At 37.9% G+C, this 21,012-nt stretch overlaps 1 protein-coding gene across 3 annotated transcripts in view; it reads right to left on the reverse strand.

Annotated features, from left to right (window-relative positions):
• Positions 1 to 21,012, reverse strand: part of PTPRR (protein tyrosine phosphatase receptor type R) — a 147,985-nt gene that overhangs the window by 103,025 nt on the left and 23,948 nt on the right. The window contains exon 1 of one of the 3 annotated variants that reach the window (XM_040596482.1): positions 10,623 to 10,734. The exons of the other annotated variants lie outside the window; for them this stretch is intronic. Within the exon in view, the coding sequence (XP_040452416.1) occupies positions 10,623 to 10,637 (15 nt within the window). The 5' untranslated portion in view covers positions 10,638 to 10,734. Of the gene's footprint in view, positions 1 to 10,622; positions 10,735 to 21,012 lie in introns of those variants that run through there. 3 annotated transcript variants of the gene reach the window in all.

Consider the following 21,012-nt stretch of genomic DNA (forward strand, 5'->3'; position numbering starts at 1 on the left):
TGTGTCTTCTGTTATAGCAACTATGCTGAAGTACCTAGAGATATTAATTCAGTACACACAATAAAAATCCTGTTTAGCGTTTTTCATGACACTAGATGGTAGCGGCAGTGCATGAAAAAATAGTTCTCTCTATAGTCCTGAATAGAAAGCTACAAGACTGGAAAATGAACATTGGCACTCATCTAGCATTTACTTTCTGTTGGCAAATAATAGAATGGTAGATTTTTTTAAACCCTTTCTAACATAAAGCAGTAAATTTTCCCTACTAATTAATTATTTACAAGCATGAGAAGTGAAATCTTTCCATGAATCCTCCATACATCTTTCAATTATTTTTTTTAAGAAGGATAATAGATCAATTCTCCTAAATGTGAAATTAAATAAGTATACTTATACAGCTGCTCACTGGCAGTAACAGTCTCCAAAATACCTGAGTGCATCATAGCACTCAGACAGGGTATTTTTAATTTTTAGGATTGTCTTATGAAACATAAAACCCTGTCCCTGTCAGGGAGAAACTTAACTACTCCCTCTCTTTATCTCTCGTTACAATGATCCCTACTCTTCCAGACTTACCTAGTATTCTAATGACAGTGGGAAACATAATTTCCCTGTATATTCCCTCTCCTCTGTCTGCCGCATAATTGTACCTTTCCCTGCAAGTGGGAGACAAAAGTACCTCTGTGCCAATTGGCTTCTCAGACATTTTTAGGTAAGGGAATCAAGCCTAACTGCAACACACAGTGACAGCTGGGTCGTGGCAAGTCAAGTCACATCCTAAATAGGATGCAAGGTAACTAACCGATGGGTTTATCCAGGTTATCTGCTGTTGAACACGCAGACAGGCACTCTAATAGTAAACCTATCTCTCTGCAGCATCTCATCATAGCTCTCCAGAGCTTGGTGAAGAAACTGTTTTTTGATGGCAATGGAAATGTGTGTTAGAGCATTTATCCATATTATTTATTTTACTAAAGAGCCCTAGGAAATAAACTACTCACAGGTTTATATGAATAATCCTGTCACTGTTATGAAGGGATCACTGTTAAAAGTTCCTTGCCTTCAAAATGTTTTATCGCAGCTCTTGACTCATGCAAATTTAGAGAGTGCTTGGAAAGGCTTAAATCCTTCCTTTATACTCTCAGTAGGAATTGGGTTTAGAAACTACTGTTACAATAAAATTCAAATTGCTTGTTGAAGGAGTGGCAGTTTAAGGCCACTCTCTCAGAGCTGGAAGATGTGAAGGGTAGTCACAGCCACTTGTTTCTCATCTACATACCTTTTCCTCACCATCAGATCAAACATGGTATAATTACAGTGAGTGCCTGATGTTTCCTTCTGCACGGGATCACCTTTCCCGTTACTGACAGTAACCAAACTCATAACATACGGTCACTAGTTCCTTTGCGTTCTCTTCTGCTTTTTGAAGCTGTTGGTTCTGGGAGAGCCAGAAGGCCACAAGCAAGCCAGGACATGGGCATCCTCCCTTAAAGCAAGGTTTCTTTCTGTCTAACACTCTTGGGCACAGCATGTATTATATGCCAAAGCAGAAAAGCTGGTGACTTTTGCTTCTCCACTTTTCATTTTATTCTGTATCATCAGAGATGTTCCCATTACTCATTTAAACATCAGGTCTTCAAGACTAGAACTGATAGTTTTGTTAACAAGCAGAGTTCATTTCATTTCTTTTAATCTCTGCTAATACCTGCACCTTTCTCCTTACCACCCACATTCTCTGCAGGCTGGTGGGAGGATTGCCCTAGTCAGATGGGAGATATTGACCTATATCTCATCATGAATTCAGTTTCTCACCAGAGACTTGCTCTGCCATAAGAGAAAAGGGAATTCATTCACTAATGCAGGAAGCATTAGCATGTGCAGTTATATCATCTACAGAGAATGAACTTCATTAACACAACCAATATGGAACCACAAAACCTTTATAGAGCATCTGAGTTCCTTTTTGGGTTTTTTTTTTTTGTTTCCTTGTTTGTTTTTTTTTATGAAACATTACCATTGATTTACTCTCCCAGATCTACTCCTTGTTACAGTCTGATGGCCAGCTTAAGTGTTTCATAAGAGGAAGAAAAATCTCAGAAGGTTTTATTTCTCTGAGGACCACATTTATTTGCAGATATTTTTCCATTGTTTTTCCCTGTCTCTAACAATACTGGAGCACTTGTAATAAAGAAGACTGTATGTCTAATATAATCTCGTAAATAAGACATTATGCAGTTAACAATTAACTATTAATGGAAGTGAAGATTCAAGGTTTATTTGCTTTTTTTTCTTACTGTTTCTGTGCAGTTGTGCCAAATTTAGTAACAAGTGAGAACAGCTCAGCTCACGCTGGGAGGTTACGACAAATTTTTAAATGTATGCAATACATGTTTTCCTGCTAAAGCAGACAGATTCAAATAATATTACATGCCCACTTGGGCTTTCTTTTCTCAGCAGGTAACATAACTCTTGCATCTTTCTATAGCTTCATAAAAAATTAAACCATTTTGCAGAAATACTTTCTCCAGCTCACTAGAGAACTGAGTGGGAAGAAGAATAGAGAAAACCACAGAAATTGTTTCAAGGTGATTCTTCATGTGGATCTCCTTGACTGTCTGCTTTCACATAGCTTTAGGATATACACATACTTACACGGGAGCACTGAAATAATTGCTTCCCAAATTGCTGTGAAAAAGGGATGCTGATAACACAGTGATGGGTGCAGAACAACACTTTTGAATAGGATGATACACAACATTTGATGGAAAGGACAGGCGGTGCCATCATGTCATGACTTGGGAGAATATTGGAAGATCTTCTAGTGATTTTCTATGGAATATATGGCAAAAATGGAAAGGCAGTACATGGTGGTACAACATGGTAGTGTAAGGCCTGAAAGAGATCCAAAATGAAGAATGTCTTTGAATGGAAATATAAATTAAAATCTTTATAGTTAAGCAGCTTTTTCACAGGGGTAAATGGGAAAGACTGGATTTCTCTAGCATGGCCTGCTGTGGTGTCAGAGAAGGAAGCAGCAAGTTTCCTCAGAAAAGTCCTCTGGAGAGAGGACAGAGGGAACCTAATGAGTGACCTTTGGAAAAGGAGGATGTGGATGGATTGGGAGCCTCCATTCACCTACTGGTCTCTCTCAGCTGTCAATCTGTGTGGTGAAGTAGAAGGTCAAGAAATTTTGTATTAATCATTAGGGAAGCAGTATAGTTGAGTCATATGAATAAATCAAGAAGAAATACTACTTGAGATAGCCACTATTCCCTTTCCTCCTCCTTCATTCCCCATCTAGGGATGAAATGAGTAGAAAAGAGATGGGAGATGAGGCAGCATAAAAAAAACCAAAACCAAACAACAAAAAACAATTAAATTTAACCTCAGAAGGAAATGATAGAAAAGAACCACAAAGAAGTGACCTTCAGTCACCAATGCGTAATGCAAAAACAACTAATTAGAACTTCAGTAAAGAAGCCAAACAAGAAAATTTGTGTTCCTGAAGTGATAAATTTGGTGGTTTGCTTTCTCCCCCACCATAACTTCCTACCAGCACTGCCACATAGCTTCTTTGCTGCGATAGCTGTCCCAGGGCCAGTTCTCACCTATTTTGGGCAAGAAGACTTTCTGCTACTTTGAGGAAAATGTGCTGGCAAACCACACACATGGGAAAATTCTTTGGAGAACAGTTTCAAAATGGATGATAACACTGCATGATACCATGTGTGATACACACACGCAGGCATATGCATGCATACAAGAGACAAGAGCATACTAAATAGGGGCTGTATTGTTTTAAATTGTCACCTCTTTTCCCTAGAATGCTGTAAATTGTAGTTTCATAATTCCAGCATGCAGGTAGATACATGTTTCTCATACATACTGACTTTTTCTAATTATTCTATTCCATCCTGAAGTGACTGCTGTAAATCAGATACACACACACTTGTACAGTTAGAATTGGAAAGAAACCGCATGCTTTGAAAGCCTTAAATACATTTGGTATAATTTGTAAGCTAGAGAAACTCTAAAGTAGAGAGCACATTGTGTGAAGACTAGCTTTGATTCAAATTCTTTTATCCAGTAAGCAAGGCCAGGCCAGGAGTTAAACAAGATAATGTGACTTCCTCTGTTTCTGACAGTATTTTTCTCCCTGAAAGATACAAGTATTTTTAATTGAATCAATTTTTAAATTCTTACTATGTGGTTAGAAAATTTGAAACAGGATCACGAGGCCAATAAGAAAAAAACCAAAAATAATAATGAGAAGGCCTGTTAATCTGAAAAACACAGGTATACTTTTATGTTAAATCACAAATGTCTCTCCACTGCAAACTTCTTGCTCAAGGGATATTGACCTGAATCATTCACGTGAAGCCACCCTGCAGCACAATTCCCCAAGTACACGATCTGCCAGCGCACATTGCTCAGAGGCCACACTGTAGTCTCTGACTGTGACTGCAGAGCACTGCCCTGTCATCTGTAAAACCTCATGCTTGCACTGTCCTTCTTCACCTTGGTATTGCCACTGTAAGAATGTAAAGACAGCATGGCAGATACAATCAACAGTTCTTGGGAAAGGTAGAAACCTCCAGGAGCAGTTGGGAGACCTAGAACCTCACTGGCTTCTCCACAACTGACTCTGCAAGAGCTATAATCTAAAGTGTTTTTTCTTGTAGCTTGCTTGCTTGCTTTCATTTGAGAAAGCACACAATGTCTAGTATTTGAAAGTGACAATAATTTCTTCCTAATGGAGATTTAATTTTTCTTCCTTAACTATGGATCATCTCCATACAATATCCTTACATCAAATAAGCAACAATGCACAATAGTACAAATGAAACGCGGAATTTCCTTTTGCCCAGCTGATTTAGGTGATGGAGCCGGTGATCAATAGACTGTTGGCATTGGCATTTGTAACCTCTCAGAAGTGCAACTTGGTACCTGGCAGCTTTGGGATGCTTTTGAGATCACTGCAAATGGAACAGCTCCTAAACTTTTCCAAATCATGATTGTAATCCACAACAACAAAAAAGCCATCAGCCCCAGAAGAGCTGGATGACATATCTCTCTAAAAGTTTTCTCTGAAAAATAACCTAGTCTTACTTTTATACTAAAGAAAACAACATTTGAACGTTTTTAATGTGAAATTTATACGTAAAAAAACCCTCATCAAATTGGCAAACTTGACCTTATTCCAGCTGGAATTCCTACATTGATTTAGTTTTGGAAAACAAAACCTGTGGTACATCTTTTTTCCCCCTCTAATTCTTCATCTCCAGTCCAAGTTTTTTGCCATCAACTGGAATAGAAGAAATTATTTCAAGCTTTGCTGTTTATTTTCATTCCCTTTCCAGTTTTCCTATTTTTTAATTTGTGCTTTGCATTTTTTTGTTATTGCTTAACTTATCCAAATCTTTTCAAGTTTTTAAGACTTAAGACTTAAGTAATTAATTACAGAATGTAAAAGGCAAAAAAGATTAATAAAACACAATCCTGAAAAAAGCACAGGTACAATTAATTCTACTGAATGACATAACAGCAAAAGAGAAAATCAAAAGAATGGTAAAATTGGTGTGTGGGTCTGCGTGTGTGTGTGTGTGTGTTAAAAGTAAGTTAAAGTAACTTTTGATCTAACAAATATAATTTTCTATAGAATATCCACAATGTTGGACAAAAATAGAAGAAAAAAATGTCAAAGGTTTTCCGTAAAAAATAATAATAAAAAAAAATAGAAAAAGAAAGATACATAGGAGTTTAAAAGCATGTCCCATTACCTTTATAATTAATATATTTTGCAAGAGAACTGTTAAAATTTATAATCACTACTGCTTACAGAGTTTCTCTGGTTTAGGATGATTATGTGCAGCGTTAATCACCAATGTCTGCAAAATACTGAAAGACAAGTAATAACATGAATAGAGTCTTACCAATCAGCTCTTTCACATAGCCATCTCTTTTCCAAGAAAACATATTGGAGATGTTGTGAGCTTTCTGATATAAAGATACTAAGGATGAGGAGAAGGATTTCCTTGCCTCTGTAAACCTAAAAGAAATATGCTTTGACCTCCCTGATCTGCTGTGTTAGCTGTAGTAGAATTCAGTGCTGAACAGTCTGTTATTCCAACAGCTTCAAACTGAGCACCATGCATTAATTATGAATTTTAGATTTTGATTGGCAGAACTGAAAAATTAATTTGTTAAAACAGATGGCAGCCTGTAATTTCATGCCCTGCTTTTGCCCTACCTGCAACATATGCATGCAGCACCTCCTCTGCAAATTAAGCCTTTCACTCAAAAAAATAATAAACATATTTATAGTCTGATTCACAGTTTTACCAATAGTTTCACTAAAATGCTTTCCTCAAATTATCATAGAAGCAAATGTAGACTTGTTTCTACTAGAGGCATATCTTATCATGTCAGATTTTTTAGAGTTATATTTAATGCCAATGTTTTTGTAAGAGATGGATTCATGACAAATTATCCATCTTCATTAGGTAAAGTCACACCAAACCTACTGAACGTGTTATCTGTGACATAATGCCAACAAGCCTGTTATTGTGATTTTCATTTTAAGTGTTATAGCTTTAATATAAAATGTCTATTCTTTGGATCTTTCACAGTACCTAGTAGTAAAAGAAATGAGTTTCCTAAAACTTTGATTCTAATGCAAACCCTGTGCAATTTTGCTCAGATTTAAACATACAATTGATTTCTAAATGTTTGTAGTGAAAACCAGCCTATGCTTTTAGCTGTGGACTAAGAATTCTCTGATTTCAGATAACAGAATTAGGAAAACGCCTACCATATTTCTGCATCAAGTTTCTTGCTATTGAACTCAACCATGTCATATAAACTCACTGTAAACTGAAACTATAAGAAGAACCCAGAAAACTAGGCAATATAATCAATACCTTTTCTCCATGAATCTCGGGGACTACAGATTTTTCTTGCTGTTAGTGTGAGAAAATTCACTTAGGAAGCACCTTTTCAGACATATTTGCATACTGTTTTTAATTTTTTGAAGGCTTTTTCCTTTCTAAAGTCATTACTGTTATATTTGAGAAATTCATAAACAGTTAATGTATATTTGCAGCTGCCTCTGTATGTGGCAAAATTAAATCATATCGTGTCTCAGTGGAGGGGGAAACTGAGGCATAAACAGCCAGGTCATGCATAAAATCTGAGCTGGAGATGGTGACCAAACTGAGATCACTGTGGACAGTGACATGGTTTAAATCCCATTTCACATCAGAAGAACTTACTCCCAGAGCGCTGGGGAAGGACTTTGCTTGCTTGTTTACACTTAGCCCGTTTCTACACCCAATACAGTATGGGAGTTATTGTACCCATTATTCCCTCTTTCTAGTAATTTAGGGATTAGGAATGCAATCCAAAGTGAGAAAGATGCGGCTTTAATACTCCCCCTTTTACAAGGAGACTTCAAACCACATTTCCCCAAGAATGAGTCTTGTGTAACAGGCCTTCAGTTTTTGGATTTCCAACATTCCCCATCCATCCTTTTGAAGCCATTTCAGAGTATATACAAGAAGTCCAGATATTTGAGAGAAGAGATAGAGAACAAAAGTGACTGTAACTCTGCAATTTAGTGACTGCTTTAGGCACAGAAGGAGGCAAGTCCTGGACTCTGTTCCCTGGTTTTTATCCAGTAAATATTTAATCATACCAGTATTTGGTATTTTTAACATAGTTACTAACAATTAGCAATTCTTTCTTAGAAAATAATAACCAAACACATACAAATAGTAATAATTTTTAAATTACAAGCAATAAAGCAATATCTTCTAATGAGTACCTCATCTCATTTTAAGCGGAAGTTCCTGAAACTAATTCCATTCCATCTTTTAATGTTTAATACATTTCAGAGAATTAAGAATTAATTTTCTTCTTATTCATGATTAATAAACATATACTATTATGCATATATATATATATATAATATGCACAAAATTTGATATCCTGTTTATGATAAAGGCCTTATGTTGCTAACTGTTTTATGATCTTGCATCTCAGAGGACATTCAGTAGCAACATTCACACTTGTGCTGAAGGACCAGAAGAAAAGAGGTTTTATGGCCACATGGTCCCTTCCTGCGCATCCAATACCCACAGGTGCCACCTGCTGAGTCAGCATTTTGAGGTGCAGTGAATAAAAACCCAAACAGCTTCCTGAAACTTAGAAGTTAACCACAGCTATGGCTACTATGTGACGATGGCCACACTGCTTCCAATACCTCATCTGTCTCATTTACAGCTAGCTATTTGCAATACACACCGTAATTGTGCCCTTATTAGCTACTCCGGCTTTTAAGGGGGCTATGTGATCAAGCCAGCAAGCAGGTGCTCATGAAAATGATCTTAATAGAGGCTGAAAACATGGAGGTGCTTGGCTAAAATATCTGTGAGTGCAGTAGTTTCTTAAACATGAGCACACCTTGACCGATTTAGAGTTGTAGTCAGAAGAAATGGTGTTGGGAAGCTACCCTGCTCCAAAGGCAGTAGGATCTGGGGCAGAGCTCTGACTGTCTCAGAAGATCATTCTTCTCCCAAGCTCCTTCCCAGAACTGAATCAAGCAAGCTGTTTGACAAGGCCATGGATATCCAAGTAAACTACTGTTCTCCTATGTGCCACCCTTTCTGGTACCACTTCTGTCACAGGTATTTCACCTCTATTATTGTAACAAAAGGAGCACAACTAAAAGGAAAAGGTTAAAATTGATGTATGTGGGAGTTCAGCTTGAATGAGTGCTACAGGATTAGACAGATGCACTTTTGTTTTATTTCATGTTATGATGTGACATGACAAGTCATAGAAAGAAAAGCAATTAAAGAACCAGGAACATTTTGTTCATTTCAGCTACTGTGCTGAAGGAAAGGCTTTTCCTGGATCTCTGCCTCTGTGAATATCACATCTATCCTGGACCACGATCCAAATGTTATGAGAAATAACTAAAACACTAAGTTAGGAGAATTGCCTTTTTCATTGTGTAAACCTTCAAGCACCGTTTTGCAAAACTCATGCACAAATGCTCTAAAATACCAGGATGCTATTTAATAGATTTAATATTGTTTGTCATTGATGGAGCCAAGCCAAATGTAAACAGATTAGTTCACTGAACATCAGGCATTAGGTTTGTCCTCAAAAAAGCACATCATGAGTGCTATTAGCCCTTATGGGAAGAAAGAAAGGACAAAACAAGAAATGAAGGATAGTTGCATTCTGGGCCGCTCTAGCGGTCTGGAGACTCTGGCAGGGAGCTCTCAGGAAGAGCTCAGCATCGCACTGACCAACAGCAAGTACTGTAGAAGTACCGTAGAAGTCAAAAAGGTATTCTGTAACTACAGATACAATCCTGACAGCTATTCAAAACAAAAAAATGTAGCTGTCCATGCTCACTGAAATCCGAGAGCTTCAAGGTGACATAGTCGTGGTCATATTCATAAGACTCAAAATGACAACATATAAGGAGACAGAGCTCGCTCCATCCCTTCTACGTTCCTCATTCATCTGCTGTGCTGCAGTATTACACTCACTGTTGGCCTGTAGCTTTCATTTTCCTATGCATTGAGATCTCAGTGCTGTCTAGGCAGAAACTACCAGTGAACTAGATCCTTTTCTTTCATCAACAAAGTAGAAATGAGCACAGTACCATGTCCTGTGCAGCTATTTATCTAAGGCACGTTCAGTCTGAGCAAGTGTCCATGGGACGGGACCTTTGGCTCCCTCCCCTCAGTGAGACACAGGCAAAGAGATGATCCACTGTTTGAATGGATCCCCAGAGACACAGACTAGACGTGGCTGGAACTTGGGACAGAAACACTTACCTACCCAAAGTATGCACAGCTATTTTCCATACACCTACATATTGTAATCCACACCAAGGCAATAGAAAAACATACAGGCATGGAGGTACACTAAGCATGAAAGAAAGGAATTAAAAAATTATATATTATCGAAGACCTGTTTCCCATTGTACAGCATCATATAGATAATACTCAAGAGCTGCTAAACTGTCCCACATTTTTTCTAGCCATGTTTTGATGTTAAAATAGCATGTAAATTACTATTAAATAAATGTATATGATTAAATAGTTATTTAAAACAATTCCTCTACTGATTATATTTTTCTGTCATTCAAAAACACACTGTCAACTCTCCTCATAAAGCACTGCCAGATTACAGACAGGTGTTACACTCACTGTCAGTAAAGACAATTCTAAGAAGTCACAGAAAGAGGCTTTTAACTCCTCTAAAAAGAGTGTTACGGAAGCAATTTTATAAAATAAAGGCCACTGCTGACCAAAACTTATCCATGTTTGTACTATATACACTTTATAGACTATTAGCACAAGCATTGCGATATTTCATAACTACCATCGCTGTAGAACTAATCAGTGCTAGATTGGTCTGTAAACCAAAATTCAGCTCATTGAAAACACAAGTTGTAACAAGCATTTTCAAGTAACTACAGTAGCGTTAACAACACACTGCTAAAACAGAGCTAAGTCACAACTTGATTATACCTTTGTCTATTTTATACCATTATTTCTAGGTTTAAGCACAAAATCTATTTAAAAAAAAATCCAAGTACTTACATAATCAGACTTCATTACTGCCTTTACAGTAGCTGGTATACGTCCCTACATTCAAATTAAGAAAGTTGTGCAAGAAATTTTGTGGTCTCTGTTTCTTTTTCAGCCAATGCCTTTCCCCAACAGATGCAAGCAGTTTAATAAACATGGTACTTTATGAGATTAAAGAGCTAGAGATAATCCAGGAAACTGCAAATAACATAACAGGATTAAGTTTTATAGTTAGCTCAGTGGAGTGAAATAAATTTAGTTCACTCTGTTGTGCTAAAATGCACATAAACCCTTTTATTTCCACTAAACCTTCTTCTTGAAAGCTTCTTTACATCAATATCATGGTATATAACAAACTGAAAATACTTTAATAAAAATAAATATATTTAGGAGGAAAAAATATTCTGAAAATAATTTACTTTTGTATTGGTTTATAGATTTGAAAATCTGAGTAGCATTTTCTAATACTTAGACTTGGAATAACCTTTCATGCCTTGTTTACTGGGCTATGGCAGTAAACATTCTTCGTTATGATTTTGTTTGATAGCTGTTCGTGAGAGACAATAATGCCTTGTGGAAATGGAAAACTTTGCAACCAAAAAGTCAAAAGAAAACACTTAACTTTCCATGCAATATGCCATTTTGAAATACATACACACAAATATACATAAATACAAGATATACTTTTAGGTAATAAAGTGTTTGTTGATAATTTAGGAAAGGCAAACCCTTAGCCCATCCATCAAGATAAGGATGTCTGCTGCTTTCAAAAGTGGCTTATTTTCTCCAAATTCATTTGTTCTTTCTGATTCCCTTCCTGCCTCCTTTGGCTCCCACTGATTTCCCCTTACTTAATCAAGCTTACAGTGCTTAGACACTAGAAGACAGTCATCGTTATTAAGACAGAATTCCTACTGATGAATCAATCTATGTATCTAGCATGAAAACTTGCATAACTGCTTCACCAATCAGGGAAGTCACATGTGTATACTAAAAGACAGTCACAAACACATTGAAAAATAACAAAAACTGTTTCATTTGCTCTACCATCATTACCAGAAAGCACTATTAGTGGAAAATAAATGTTTATCTGGTTTTAATAAGAATTCTTTAGATACCCTTTAATTTTTTAAAAAGGCAGAAGACAACAGAAACGCCCATCAATAAATTCATAAACATTCCATAGAAAACTTCAAGGCTATGCACCTTGCAAAACTTTGTAATCATGATTAAAAAGCAGCAGATTGTTTATAAAACAACTATTAACACCAAACATTTTAATCAAGTAATACATTGCCAAAAATAGAAACATCTGGAGAGTCACAACTGCAAGTATAAAATTATAATTCTGTCCACAGTTGTATGTTAACTTACCAGGACTAAATACAGGGTGCATTCTTGCAAATATGCCTCAGCACCAGCATAACTGCATAAAATGGGACTACTCTGGAGAATAAATAGATGTCTCCTGTTTGAGACGGGATTTCCACAGCTGTATTGTTTAGCAGCTACATGAGATTTCGCTCTGTAAACTTGTAGTTTGTCCATGTTCATTTGTCTGGATACTGGCAAGATTACCTCAGGCCCAAAGCAAGGTCTACACGACAGCCCCCAAGGCACCTTAGATCAGCTTAGGTATGTCAACACTGCAGGGAGTGCTTGGGTCACCAAGCGTCTGTCCCAGATCCTGCTAACACAAACACCTGTGCCCTTCCCACATAGTCCTACCCAAGAAGCCCTCTTTGATTCCTGTCATCATCCATCAGATCCTCATAGCAAAAAGGAGAGGAAAGAATGACCCACGGCAGCCATCAGTACTCTAGGCACGTGGCCTTTCCCAAGAGATGTGCCTCCTTTGTACCTAAAGGTCACTCCAAGCCCAGGTGCTGCTCCCTGCCTATGGGTGGCCCTACCTCAGCACGCCAGCTGTTGGCAGCGATAGCCCCTCTGCAGAGATGGGGTAGGAGGCCAAGCAGCCCCTGTGGTTAGCTGGGCTCTGGCCACGTGTAGTAGCTGTCAAGATACACAGCAGCACACAGGTAGGGAAGGTCCGCAGAGCTTGCCAGGACTGCACATCCCCAACCTGGGCTATGCCATGGCGGCACTGGCACAGAAAACGAAAGGAAGGTTTTCACATGGCTCCTGTGCCAAGTGACCTGCCACCACGGTTTTCCAGCTTGCTGTCCAAGGATAGCCACCAACGTAGACCTGCCAGAGTGAATGCCTGGGGTGGGATCTCTCGTTCAGGCTAGAGCCTTGCTCCCAGCAGGGATTCAGGTGCTCTTCTGGCAGCTTAGTCATCTCAGGCCAGAGGAGGACAAGGTGCCCTTCCTCTGTCGTAGCATCACTAAAAGGTCAGGCTGTGCCTTCAAATTGGCCATGATGCTTAAGGGCACACATGCTGGCAGACATGCCCAGTTCCCACTGGGGGTACGGGCAGGTATACGGTTATCTACAAATTTGAGGGCAGTAACCTAAGTACCCGCTCGAGAAGAGATATTTCACAGTCCTGCTGTAGCCCCCCAAACTTGCACAGACAATGGATGGCCCAGCATGCTGCACGGCGAGCTAAGGGAGCAGCTGACTGAACCAAAACACCCTGTGTGAATGCAGGTACCATGACCAGAGTCTGCTCCAACAACTACCAAAGTTAAATCTCCACAAAAGCCACATGCCTTCAACTCGTTAGTTTTGTCAGTTCTAGTAACGTAAAGTCTTTTATAGATAGATAGGTAGATGAGAACATATTGATTGGTAACATTTATATGACTAATCAAATTTACATATAAAAATCTATATAAATTACAAATACAAGAGATCGATACTTATCACTTTTGCCATGCAATGCCTGATAAAGACAGGTTGCTTCCCAACAGAAGGAAAAGCACACAAAACTGAGATGGCAAGTGGAAACTTCACAGTGAACTCCTGTAATTTATTTTCATAACTACAGCTCTCAAATACTGTTGATGAATTGCCATTTCTTCATGATCTTATTACACAGTGGTTAACAGAGACTTGGGAAATATATACACAGTATGCAAAATGCCTTTAATAAAAGCAATTAGACAGCTGAACGAATATTGTTCATTACCACCTATGAGTACAGGGACATCTGGTGGACGGTACTGTGATTTGATACTATTTTACTTATTTTCATTAGATATTTTCCTCCAAAACTCCACAGAGTACAGATTCAATCTATTCAATGGCCTACGCTTAAGAAATAATGCATATTTCTATATTGCTAAGTGACTTTGACATGTACAGCTTACAATAAATTAATCTTAAATGAGTGTTTATTTCAGCTGAGATAGTTTTTATTGTGTTTGAGCAGACACTAATTTGGTTTCTTTTAGTCACCACTCATGTGGCAAATGTGAACCTTTTCAAAGTTAAGAAATATCTTTTCTGTAACACTTTATCAAAAACAGCAAAACTGCATCTTGAACTTCAAAGCATATTTTGGTTCTGAGTTTAAATGGGATTTTCAGAAATCACTTCTATCATCATTTAATTCCAGGTCTGCAAGCATATGGGTGTACGTACATGCTTCACAATAATCCCCACCTTCAATCCAGAAGACCGTGGAGGACTGCAAAAGCAAGGCAACCCTATACCAACAGTAGGAATATTCTCCAGCTGTTTTTTCCTAGCTTATCACAAGCAAATAAGTAAATAGGTTCACTCAGAGTGAACCGCAGCAGTTAAATGCCATCATTAATTAAATAATAATAATAATTAAAATAAAAACAGACAAAACCTTCTCACTAAAAGCAGTGTTGAGAACAACTGCCATACTGTCACAATATATGTTGAGAAGATGCACATCACAGTTCAAGAAAATGTCTGCATATTCACAGCATTGTCAGAGAGCTGGTAACAGAAGGGCCCTGGGCAAAAAACAAATGTGCACAGCAGAGGGGAAGACTTATCCAGGGAACCAAAAAGAAGTGTGGGCTAAAAAAATATGTAAAAATGGAGAGGAAATAGAGATCAGTAAAATGGTTTGAGGCTACAAGGAGCAGAAAACAAAAGGGAAAAGAAAGGCTAAGATGAAGGTGACTAAAAAACAAAGGCAAACCAAGACCTTGGTAGTAGCCTGGGGCTTACTGAGCCCAAGGTAGTACTGAAGGGATGCAAAAAGGAGAGGTAGAATAGCAGAGCATGAGAAGAATGAGAAGATGTGAGAAGAAGGGATGAGTGCATGGGCAGGAGTGTGCAGAAGAACAATGAGGCACTCCAAGGAGGGAAGCTGAGCTTCACTTCCAGCAGCTATATGAGGGCATGATCAAGCAAGATGAATACGCTATTTAAAGTATTTTTCCAATTTCAAATTTATTATGTAAGATTAGATATTTGCCCAATCATAGTCTGAAACCCAAATACATGTTAAAAACAAGATGTGACAAGGGTTTGATGAGGAAAGGATTAAAGGATTTATATGACTCGCACACAGCAGAGTCAGAGGAGTAGATGAGAGAGACTGTTTGAATGGGTGATGAGACAAATGTCTTAACTAGGCATCACAGACTAGGTATTTTGGAGTCACGAACTCCAGCAAACTTATTACAGGAATGAAAGATAAGAATAAAAAAGGGTACAGAATACTGCACGTGGTTAGCCAAAACAGAAAAAGATGGGGGGGGGGGGGGGGGGGGGAAAAAAGGACATAGGAAAACTGCAGCAACGTCCTTGTGAATTAATATTTTTGAATACATTACATGCCTGATTAGATGGAGAGAAATTATACTGGGCAACATAAAATGTACCAGTTAGAACTCTTATAAGTTTCACATCAATTCACATCAGTAGTATTAAATTGTAAGTACCAGAAGGAAATATAATTTAAGGAAGAATGAACAATGCATAAGTAATACAGTGCAAGTTTACCTGAAATAATTGTCTAGTTGACATTATGATTTTAAAATTAAATGGCTCCTGATTATACATAGAGAATTTTTAAAAGGCTTCCATGGATAATAAACGATCTTTCCTAACAGGGAATAATGGAGTGTGCTAGATGCACCACACTGCGTTTTTATTCATTCCTTTCTCTTTATGTAACCTTTCTGGTATTGCCTGTGAAAACCAGCTTCTGCCTTCCCACTTTACCAGATAAAGCACATGGACTGCATGTGGTCTTATCTCCCTGTTCAGAAATACTTGCCTGTGTTTTTATTTTATACTGTTTCCTTTAAGTGTTTTTTTTTTGTTGTTTGTTTGTTTTGGTTTGGTTTTTTGCAAGGATGCAAAAACTCCTGGCTATCTAGGTTGCATGAGGAACTCAGTGAAACTTTACCAGGATAATCTCTGTTGAGTCTCATGCCAATACACTGCCTCCTGATTTTGCACAGGCCGTTAGCAAAAGAACAGCTAAGGATAGGTTCCTTCTCCAGCTCCTGTCCCCAGAATTTCTTCTCAAAATCGTGAGTCTTATACTGCTGAAAAATAATATATTGCCGATAATCTCACTAATGGCCAACCTGCTGAAGACCTGGAGACTGATTTACTTTGGAACAAGCAACAGATCTGTGGTTAGAGCTTTATACTGCCTATGGGAGACCTCAGCTCCAGTCCCTACTCTGTATATGCTTGAGGATAAAGAATTATTGCTTCGTCCTCCATATGCCACATGATTAATTGAATAACTAGACTTCCAGACAAATCTTATTCCTCCAACACCACAGAGTACACTCAGTCCAAATAATTAAATGAAAATTGATCTGGAAAGTAGAGCAAAACATTTCAGTATGTAAAAGAGACTTGGCTTTCTGGAACTCCCATATATTGAAGGCAAGACCAATCTCAAGTACACTGAAAACACCCCCTGCATAAGCCTGTCTCAGGTCTATCCTAAAACGTAAACAAAGACACTAAATAACCTGATTTGGATGATTTAACTAAAACTCTCCTTGTGCCTCTTGGCTCCCACCCAGATGTGGCAAAAGAGGTGCTGGAACCTGAGTGCCCATTGTAGCTCTATGCCTTGAGCTCTGGGATCTCGGCCATTTTGTGATACATTACTTTCATTTCCTCCCTACCTCCCGATCAAAAGGTCTAAATAATACCATTTTATCGCAGGTTTTTTGTTTGTTTGTTTTTGGTTGGTTGGGGTTTTTTACACCAAACCTCGAAATTCTTTAAAAAGGAACTTTGTTTTGGGGATATCTCTGCCTTGAGTTTTTGACTCAGACTTCATTTCAGTGGTTCTTGATCAGCCTCATGCACAGCTCAATTGCTACAAGGAATAGGTGATCCACACCATAACTAATAAGCAATTAGAGAGCTACTTGGCAGCTGATGTGATATCAATTTTGCATTGCATCGGCCCCAAAGTAATTTTGAGAGAGGTCCACAATGAGAGACAAGGGAAAGAAAAAGAAAGCCAAACTTAGAGGCAGAGTCAGTCGGCCTCCAGTCAGAATAAGATGTAAGAAATCAAAGATGTAGCTTATATGTTAAAGTAGACCAGCCAAGAAAATAAATTACTGTGTATTGGAGTCAAAGGTTATAGTCAAGGCCTTTCTATTACAACTGGAGAAACAATGATAGCAGTAACACGGCCAAGAGAGCAAAGATCAATAGCACTAGAGCAATGGATGGAGAGGGTTATAACAACATCAAGACAAAGAAAAGCCAGCAGCCTCTGCCAAACTTACACAACTGCGTTTGGCAAAGGCAGGGATCACTGGGACCGGCAACACACAAGACATTAATGAGGCCACAGTGGTTCAACAGTCCTTTCAAGTAGCAGATACGTATTTCTGAAGTATTTAGTTTCTTCAGTGATTGATCAAGAGATGAATAAGCAGCATGCCAGATGCACTGGATTCTTCCTTTAAAGTCTCTTACCTTTAATGAAAAGAATTTACAGGCCTGTGCTCGTAACAAATGAGGACTGATCCACTGGCAACCCATGAGTCAAACAGGGCACACCAGGGAAATTTTGGCTAGCTCCCAGGAAAGCCCACAGCTGTAAGACAAGCCAAATTTACAGTCCACTGAAAGATAACAGTAGAAAGCAAAAGTGAATTTGATGTGGGTGAAGAGGAAGCATCGCCAAGGACTGAACACACCTTGCTGGCCAACCAACAAAACTGGTAGCGTTACAGAAGAAAGATCAGTTACATGAGAACAAAAGAAAGGGTTTGATTGTGGGTAGGACAGCTGAAAACATCTGGGTCTGGCCTAGAAATACATTCCCTGGCCTAGAGATACAGTCAGTGCTGAGTTGCCCTTGGATTTCAGTTTAATGACACACAAATGCGGAGACACCAAAGCTGCCCTTAAGCAGTGGTAGCTCAGTCAGGAGGATGCCATAACTCAGTGCTGATATTGATGCTTCTCATGTTCTGCAACACATTCCCTGGCACTGGGACTCCAAGGGACTTTTTGTTAGAGATGGCCAGCTCTGTGCACTGATGCTAGGCCTTGGCTAGCATCTTGATGTTAGGTCCTGATAGATGTGAGCTAACTCTGTGCCCAGTACATCTACATCATGATCTTACTATGTTAAATTGTTATATTGTTACATTACATTACCAAGGTTTATTTCATTATCTACAACATCCCTTAGTCCCTCACTTTGAATAATGAAAAAATAATTATAAAAATATCCTACTCAACACCTGGACAGAAATAAATATGATCCTTGTAAATAAGCTCCTTATCTTCACTTTTTCTTAGCATATTTTTCACCACCACAAAGATGTGCTATTTGTACTGAATAATATTACTGTCAGACTGGATCTTTTAACTTTTTAGAACCAATATTGTAAATCCATTTATCTGTGAAAAAAAATCCTAAAGTATTTTATTAAAGCTACTCTGGTCATTTTGGCATAGACATGTATTACTTTGGCAGAGCAAGCTTGTTGTTTGAGTCTCACATTAATTTCAGCATGTATGCTGTACTCTCATTTCATAAGTGATGCAAAATGTTTATTTTGGCCATCATCTTAATGAGTTTTGATTCCAGGAAGGAAACCATTAAAGGTGATAAAAAGAGAGTTTAAATTAACATGTTTAAATACAAGTGAAGGGGGGAGGGGGGAGGAAAAAAGGTATTTTCTACGGTGTTCCCTTGTCTCTACTGGCATGAAGGACTGTGCACAGAATGAACTACTTAATACAGGTACTCTAAATCTATGCCTTTGAAAGAGGAAGAAAGCTCACTCACATTTACTGTAAGAACAGCCATCTTTTGTTCCTGGATCATGAAGCCATTTGAAGCCTTTGGAATTGTTTGGGCAAGACAAGACTTAATTTGATAAACACAATACTATCCTATCATGCTTGCTGAGCAAGTTAAAGTAGAACACGAATAACTTTCATTGACCAGAGGAAGACAGTAATTACAATAGAAAAAAATATGACTAAAGTAGCACTGCTCTGCAAGTATTTTTAATGCATCAGGCCCTCAGCCTTCTAAAATTAATTAATGCTTTAATGAAAGTTGTCTATTATCTGACTAACAAATCTAGTTTTTCTAATATCCAGCTACCCTGGCTTTCAATTAGACTCAATAAGACTCAAAGAGCCAAGAACTGATGAGAAGGGACATCATACATGATTTATGGATGTCCTACTTTTGTGTATGGTACATTTATTATTCTACTTAATGCTTTCATATGGTTTCTAATTCATTCATTAGTGAAAGACTCACATTACAGTTATCTCATTAAAGGTTATATCAATTTTCAGGCAGATTCTTAAGAAGCATATTTAGAAATTAAAGCTACAATCATTTTTTTTATTTAGCGTATGGATTTCAAATTATCTATTTAATTATTGTCCTATTACCTATTTCTAGAGGGGTCAGTGGTTTTGGGTGGGGTTTTTTTTTGTTTGCTTGTTCTTTTGTTTGTGGGGTTTTTTTTACAATTTTCTTGAACAACATTCAATAGCTTTCTTGCTATTTCATTATCTGGGTGGTCTTTTAAAATTTCAGTTTATGTTTCCTTATTCTCCCAACTCCAGTCAATAGTCTCTTGTTCCAACCATAAAAGTATGTATACAGCATGCCAGAGAGGTGTTCCTACAGCTAATAATCACCTTCCTCCTCCCATCCCATCCATCGTTTAACAGAGTCTTTCTACCACGGTCAATCCAGAAACCCTTAAAACTAAGTTTATGTCATAGTAGGCAATGGACAAAGGGGAGAGGCCTTTACGTAGTGTAGCTTTAGTTTAAACAGAAAATAGTGGAAGAAAGGGAGCGAGTATTTGTAATTTTCAAGTTAATTTCTATTGCCTGTATACACTTTCTCTGTGGCTAATTAGGCAAAGCCACAGCATCCTGTAGCACCATTCCAGAGAAAGCCTATGAGAAAGGTTTTGGCAACAGAATCTGCTTCATGCTTATTTTTCATCATCACCTTAGGACAAGGAATATAATTTCTATGCTCGTTTAGCTTTACTTTGCCTGAAGAATGCAAAAGCTCTAAGAGTGCAGTATTTAAGGTCATTCTTCCACTATCCTAAAACATCTGTGTTTTAATGACCTGTGAACTCAGAAGACTGCACTACTATAGAGCTGCATGGTACAGTACCTGAAATTAAAATGTTATAACATGAAATAATTTTTATTACATGAAATTGAAATATCATCTCTATTTGTAAAGGTTAGCCTCCAGAGCTGTGTTCTTAATTAGACAATACATTACACGTTGCACAAAGAAAGCATATCAGCAACAATTTGGCTAAAAAGTGCAGAAAGCAGTAAGTGTTGCCAGACCACCACAGGACTGTAACAGAAGTGACCCTTATTTCTCTCAGTATGTTTTCAAAAAGAAAACAAGATTACTACTACAATTAGTATCAGCAAAAAGATAACCTCTTATTTTAAAAACACCAACAGGAAAATGGGCAGAACCCATGAAGTTAAATTCAATCAATGGCATTGTGTAAATCAAGCAAAATTTACTTTAGCATATCGTAAATCTAAAAATCTTGATTTATATTGTCATTGATTTCTGTGCTACAGTTTATTACAGAATGACCATTCCCAAGGAGAATGTGTGTCCTCAGCCAGTCTGTACAAAGCAGACATTCCACTATTATTCTCCAACAGCTAATAAATGCTGAAATGTAAATCTGTTTCAATTTATGTTTAAATAAACACAGATAAAACATATGCAGTCAACCACTTTCCTACAGTATTCAACGCCATTGTATTAGCAGTCTGGTTATATGCCCTCAACACTTTTCATGATGCTCCTACTATATACTCGATTCAGAGCACTGTATCCACTAAAAGAATTTTCTGCTGGTTTATTGTGGTGCAGAGCCAAATACGAATTATCTCCATTACAAACTGTCAGTCATGACTGACCTTCAAAGGAAGGACAGCAAAACATTACTTAAATGCTTTTAGCAACCACAACAAAGACAGACAAAGG

Source organism: Falco naumanni, chromosome 5 (genome assembly GCF_017639655.2).
Source record: "Falco naumanni isolate bFalNau1 chromosome 5, bFalNau1.pat, whole genome shotgun sequence".
NCBI lineage: Eukaryota > Metazoa > Chordata > Aves > Falconiformes > Falconidae > Falco > Falco naumanni.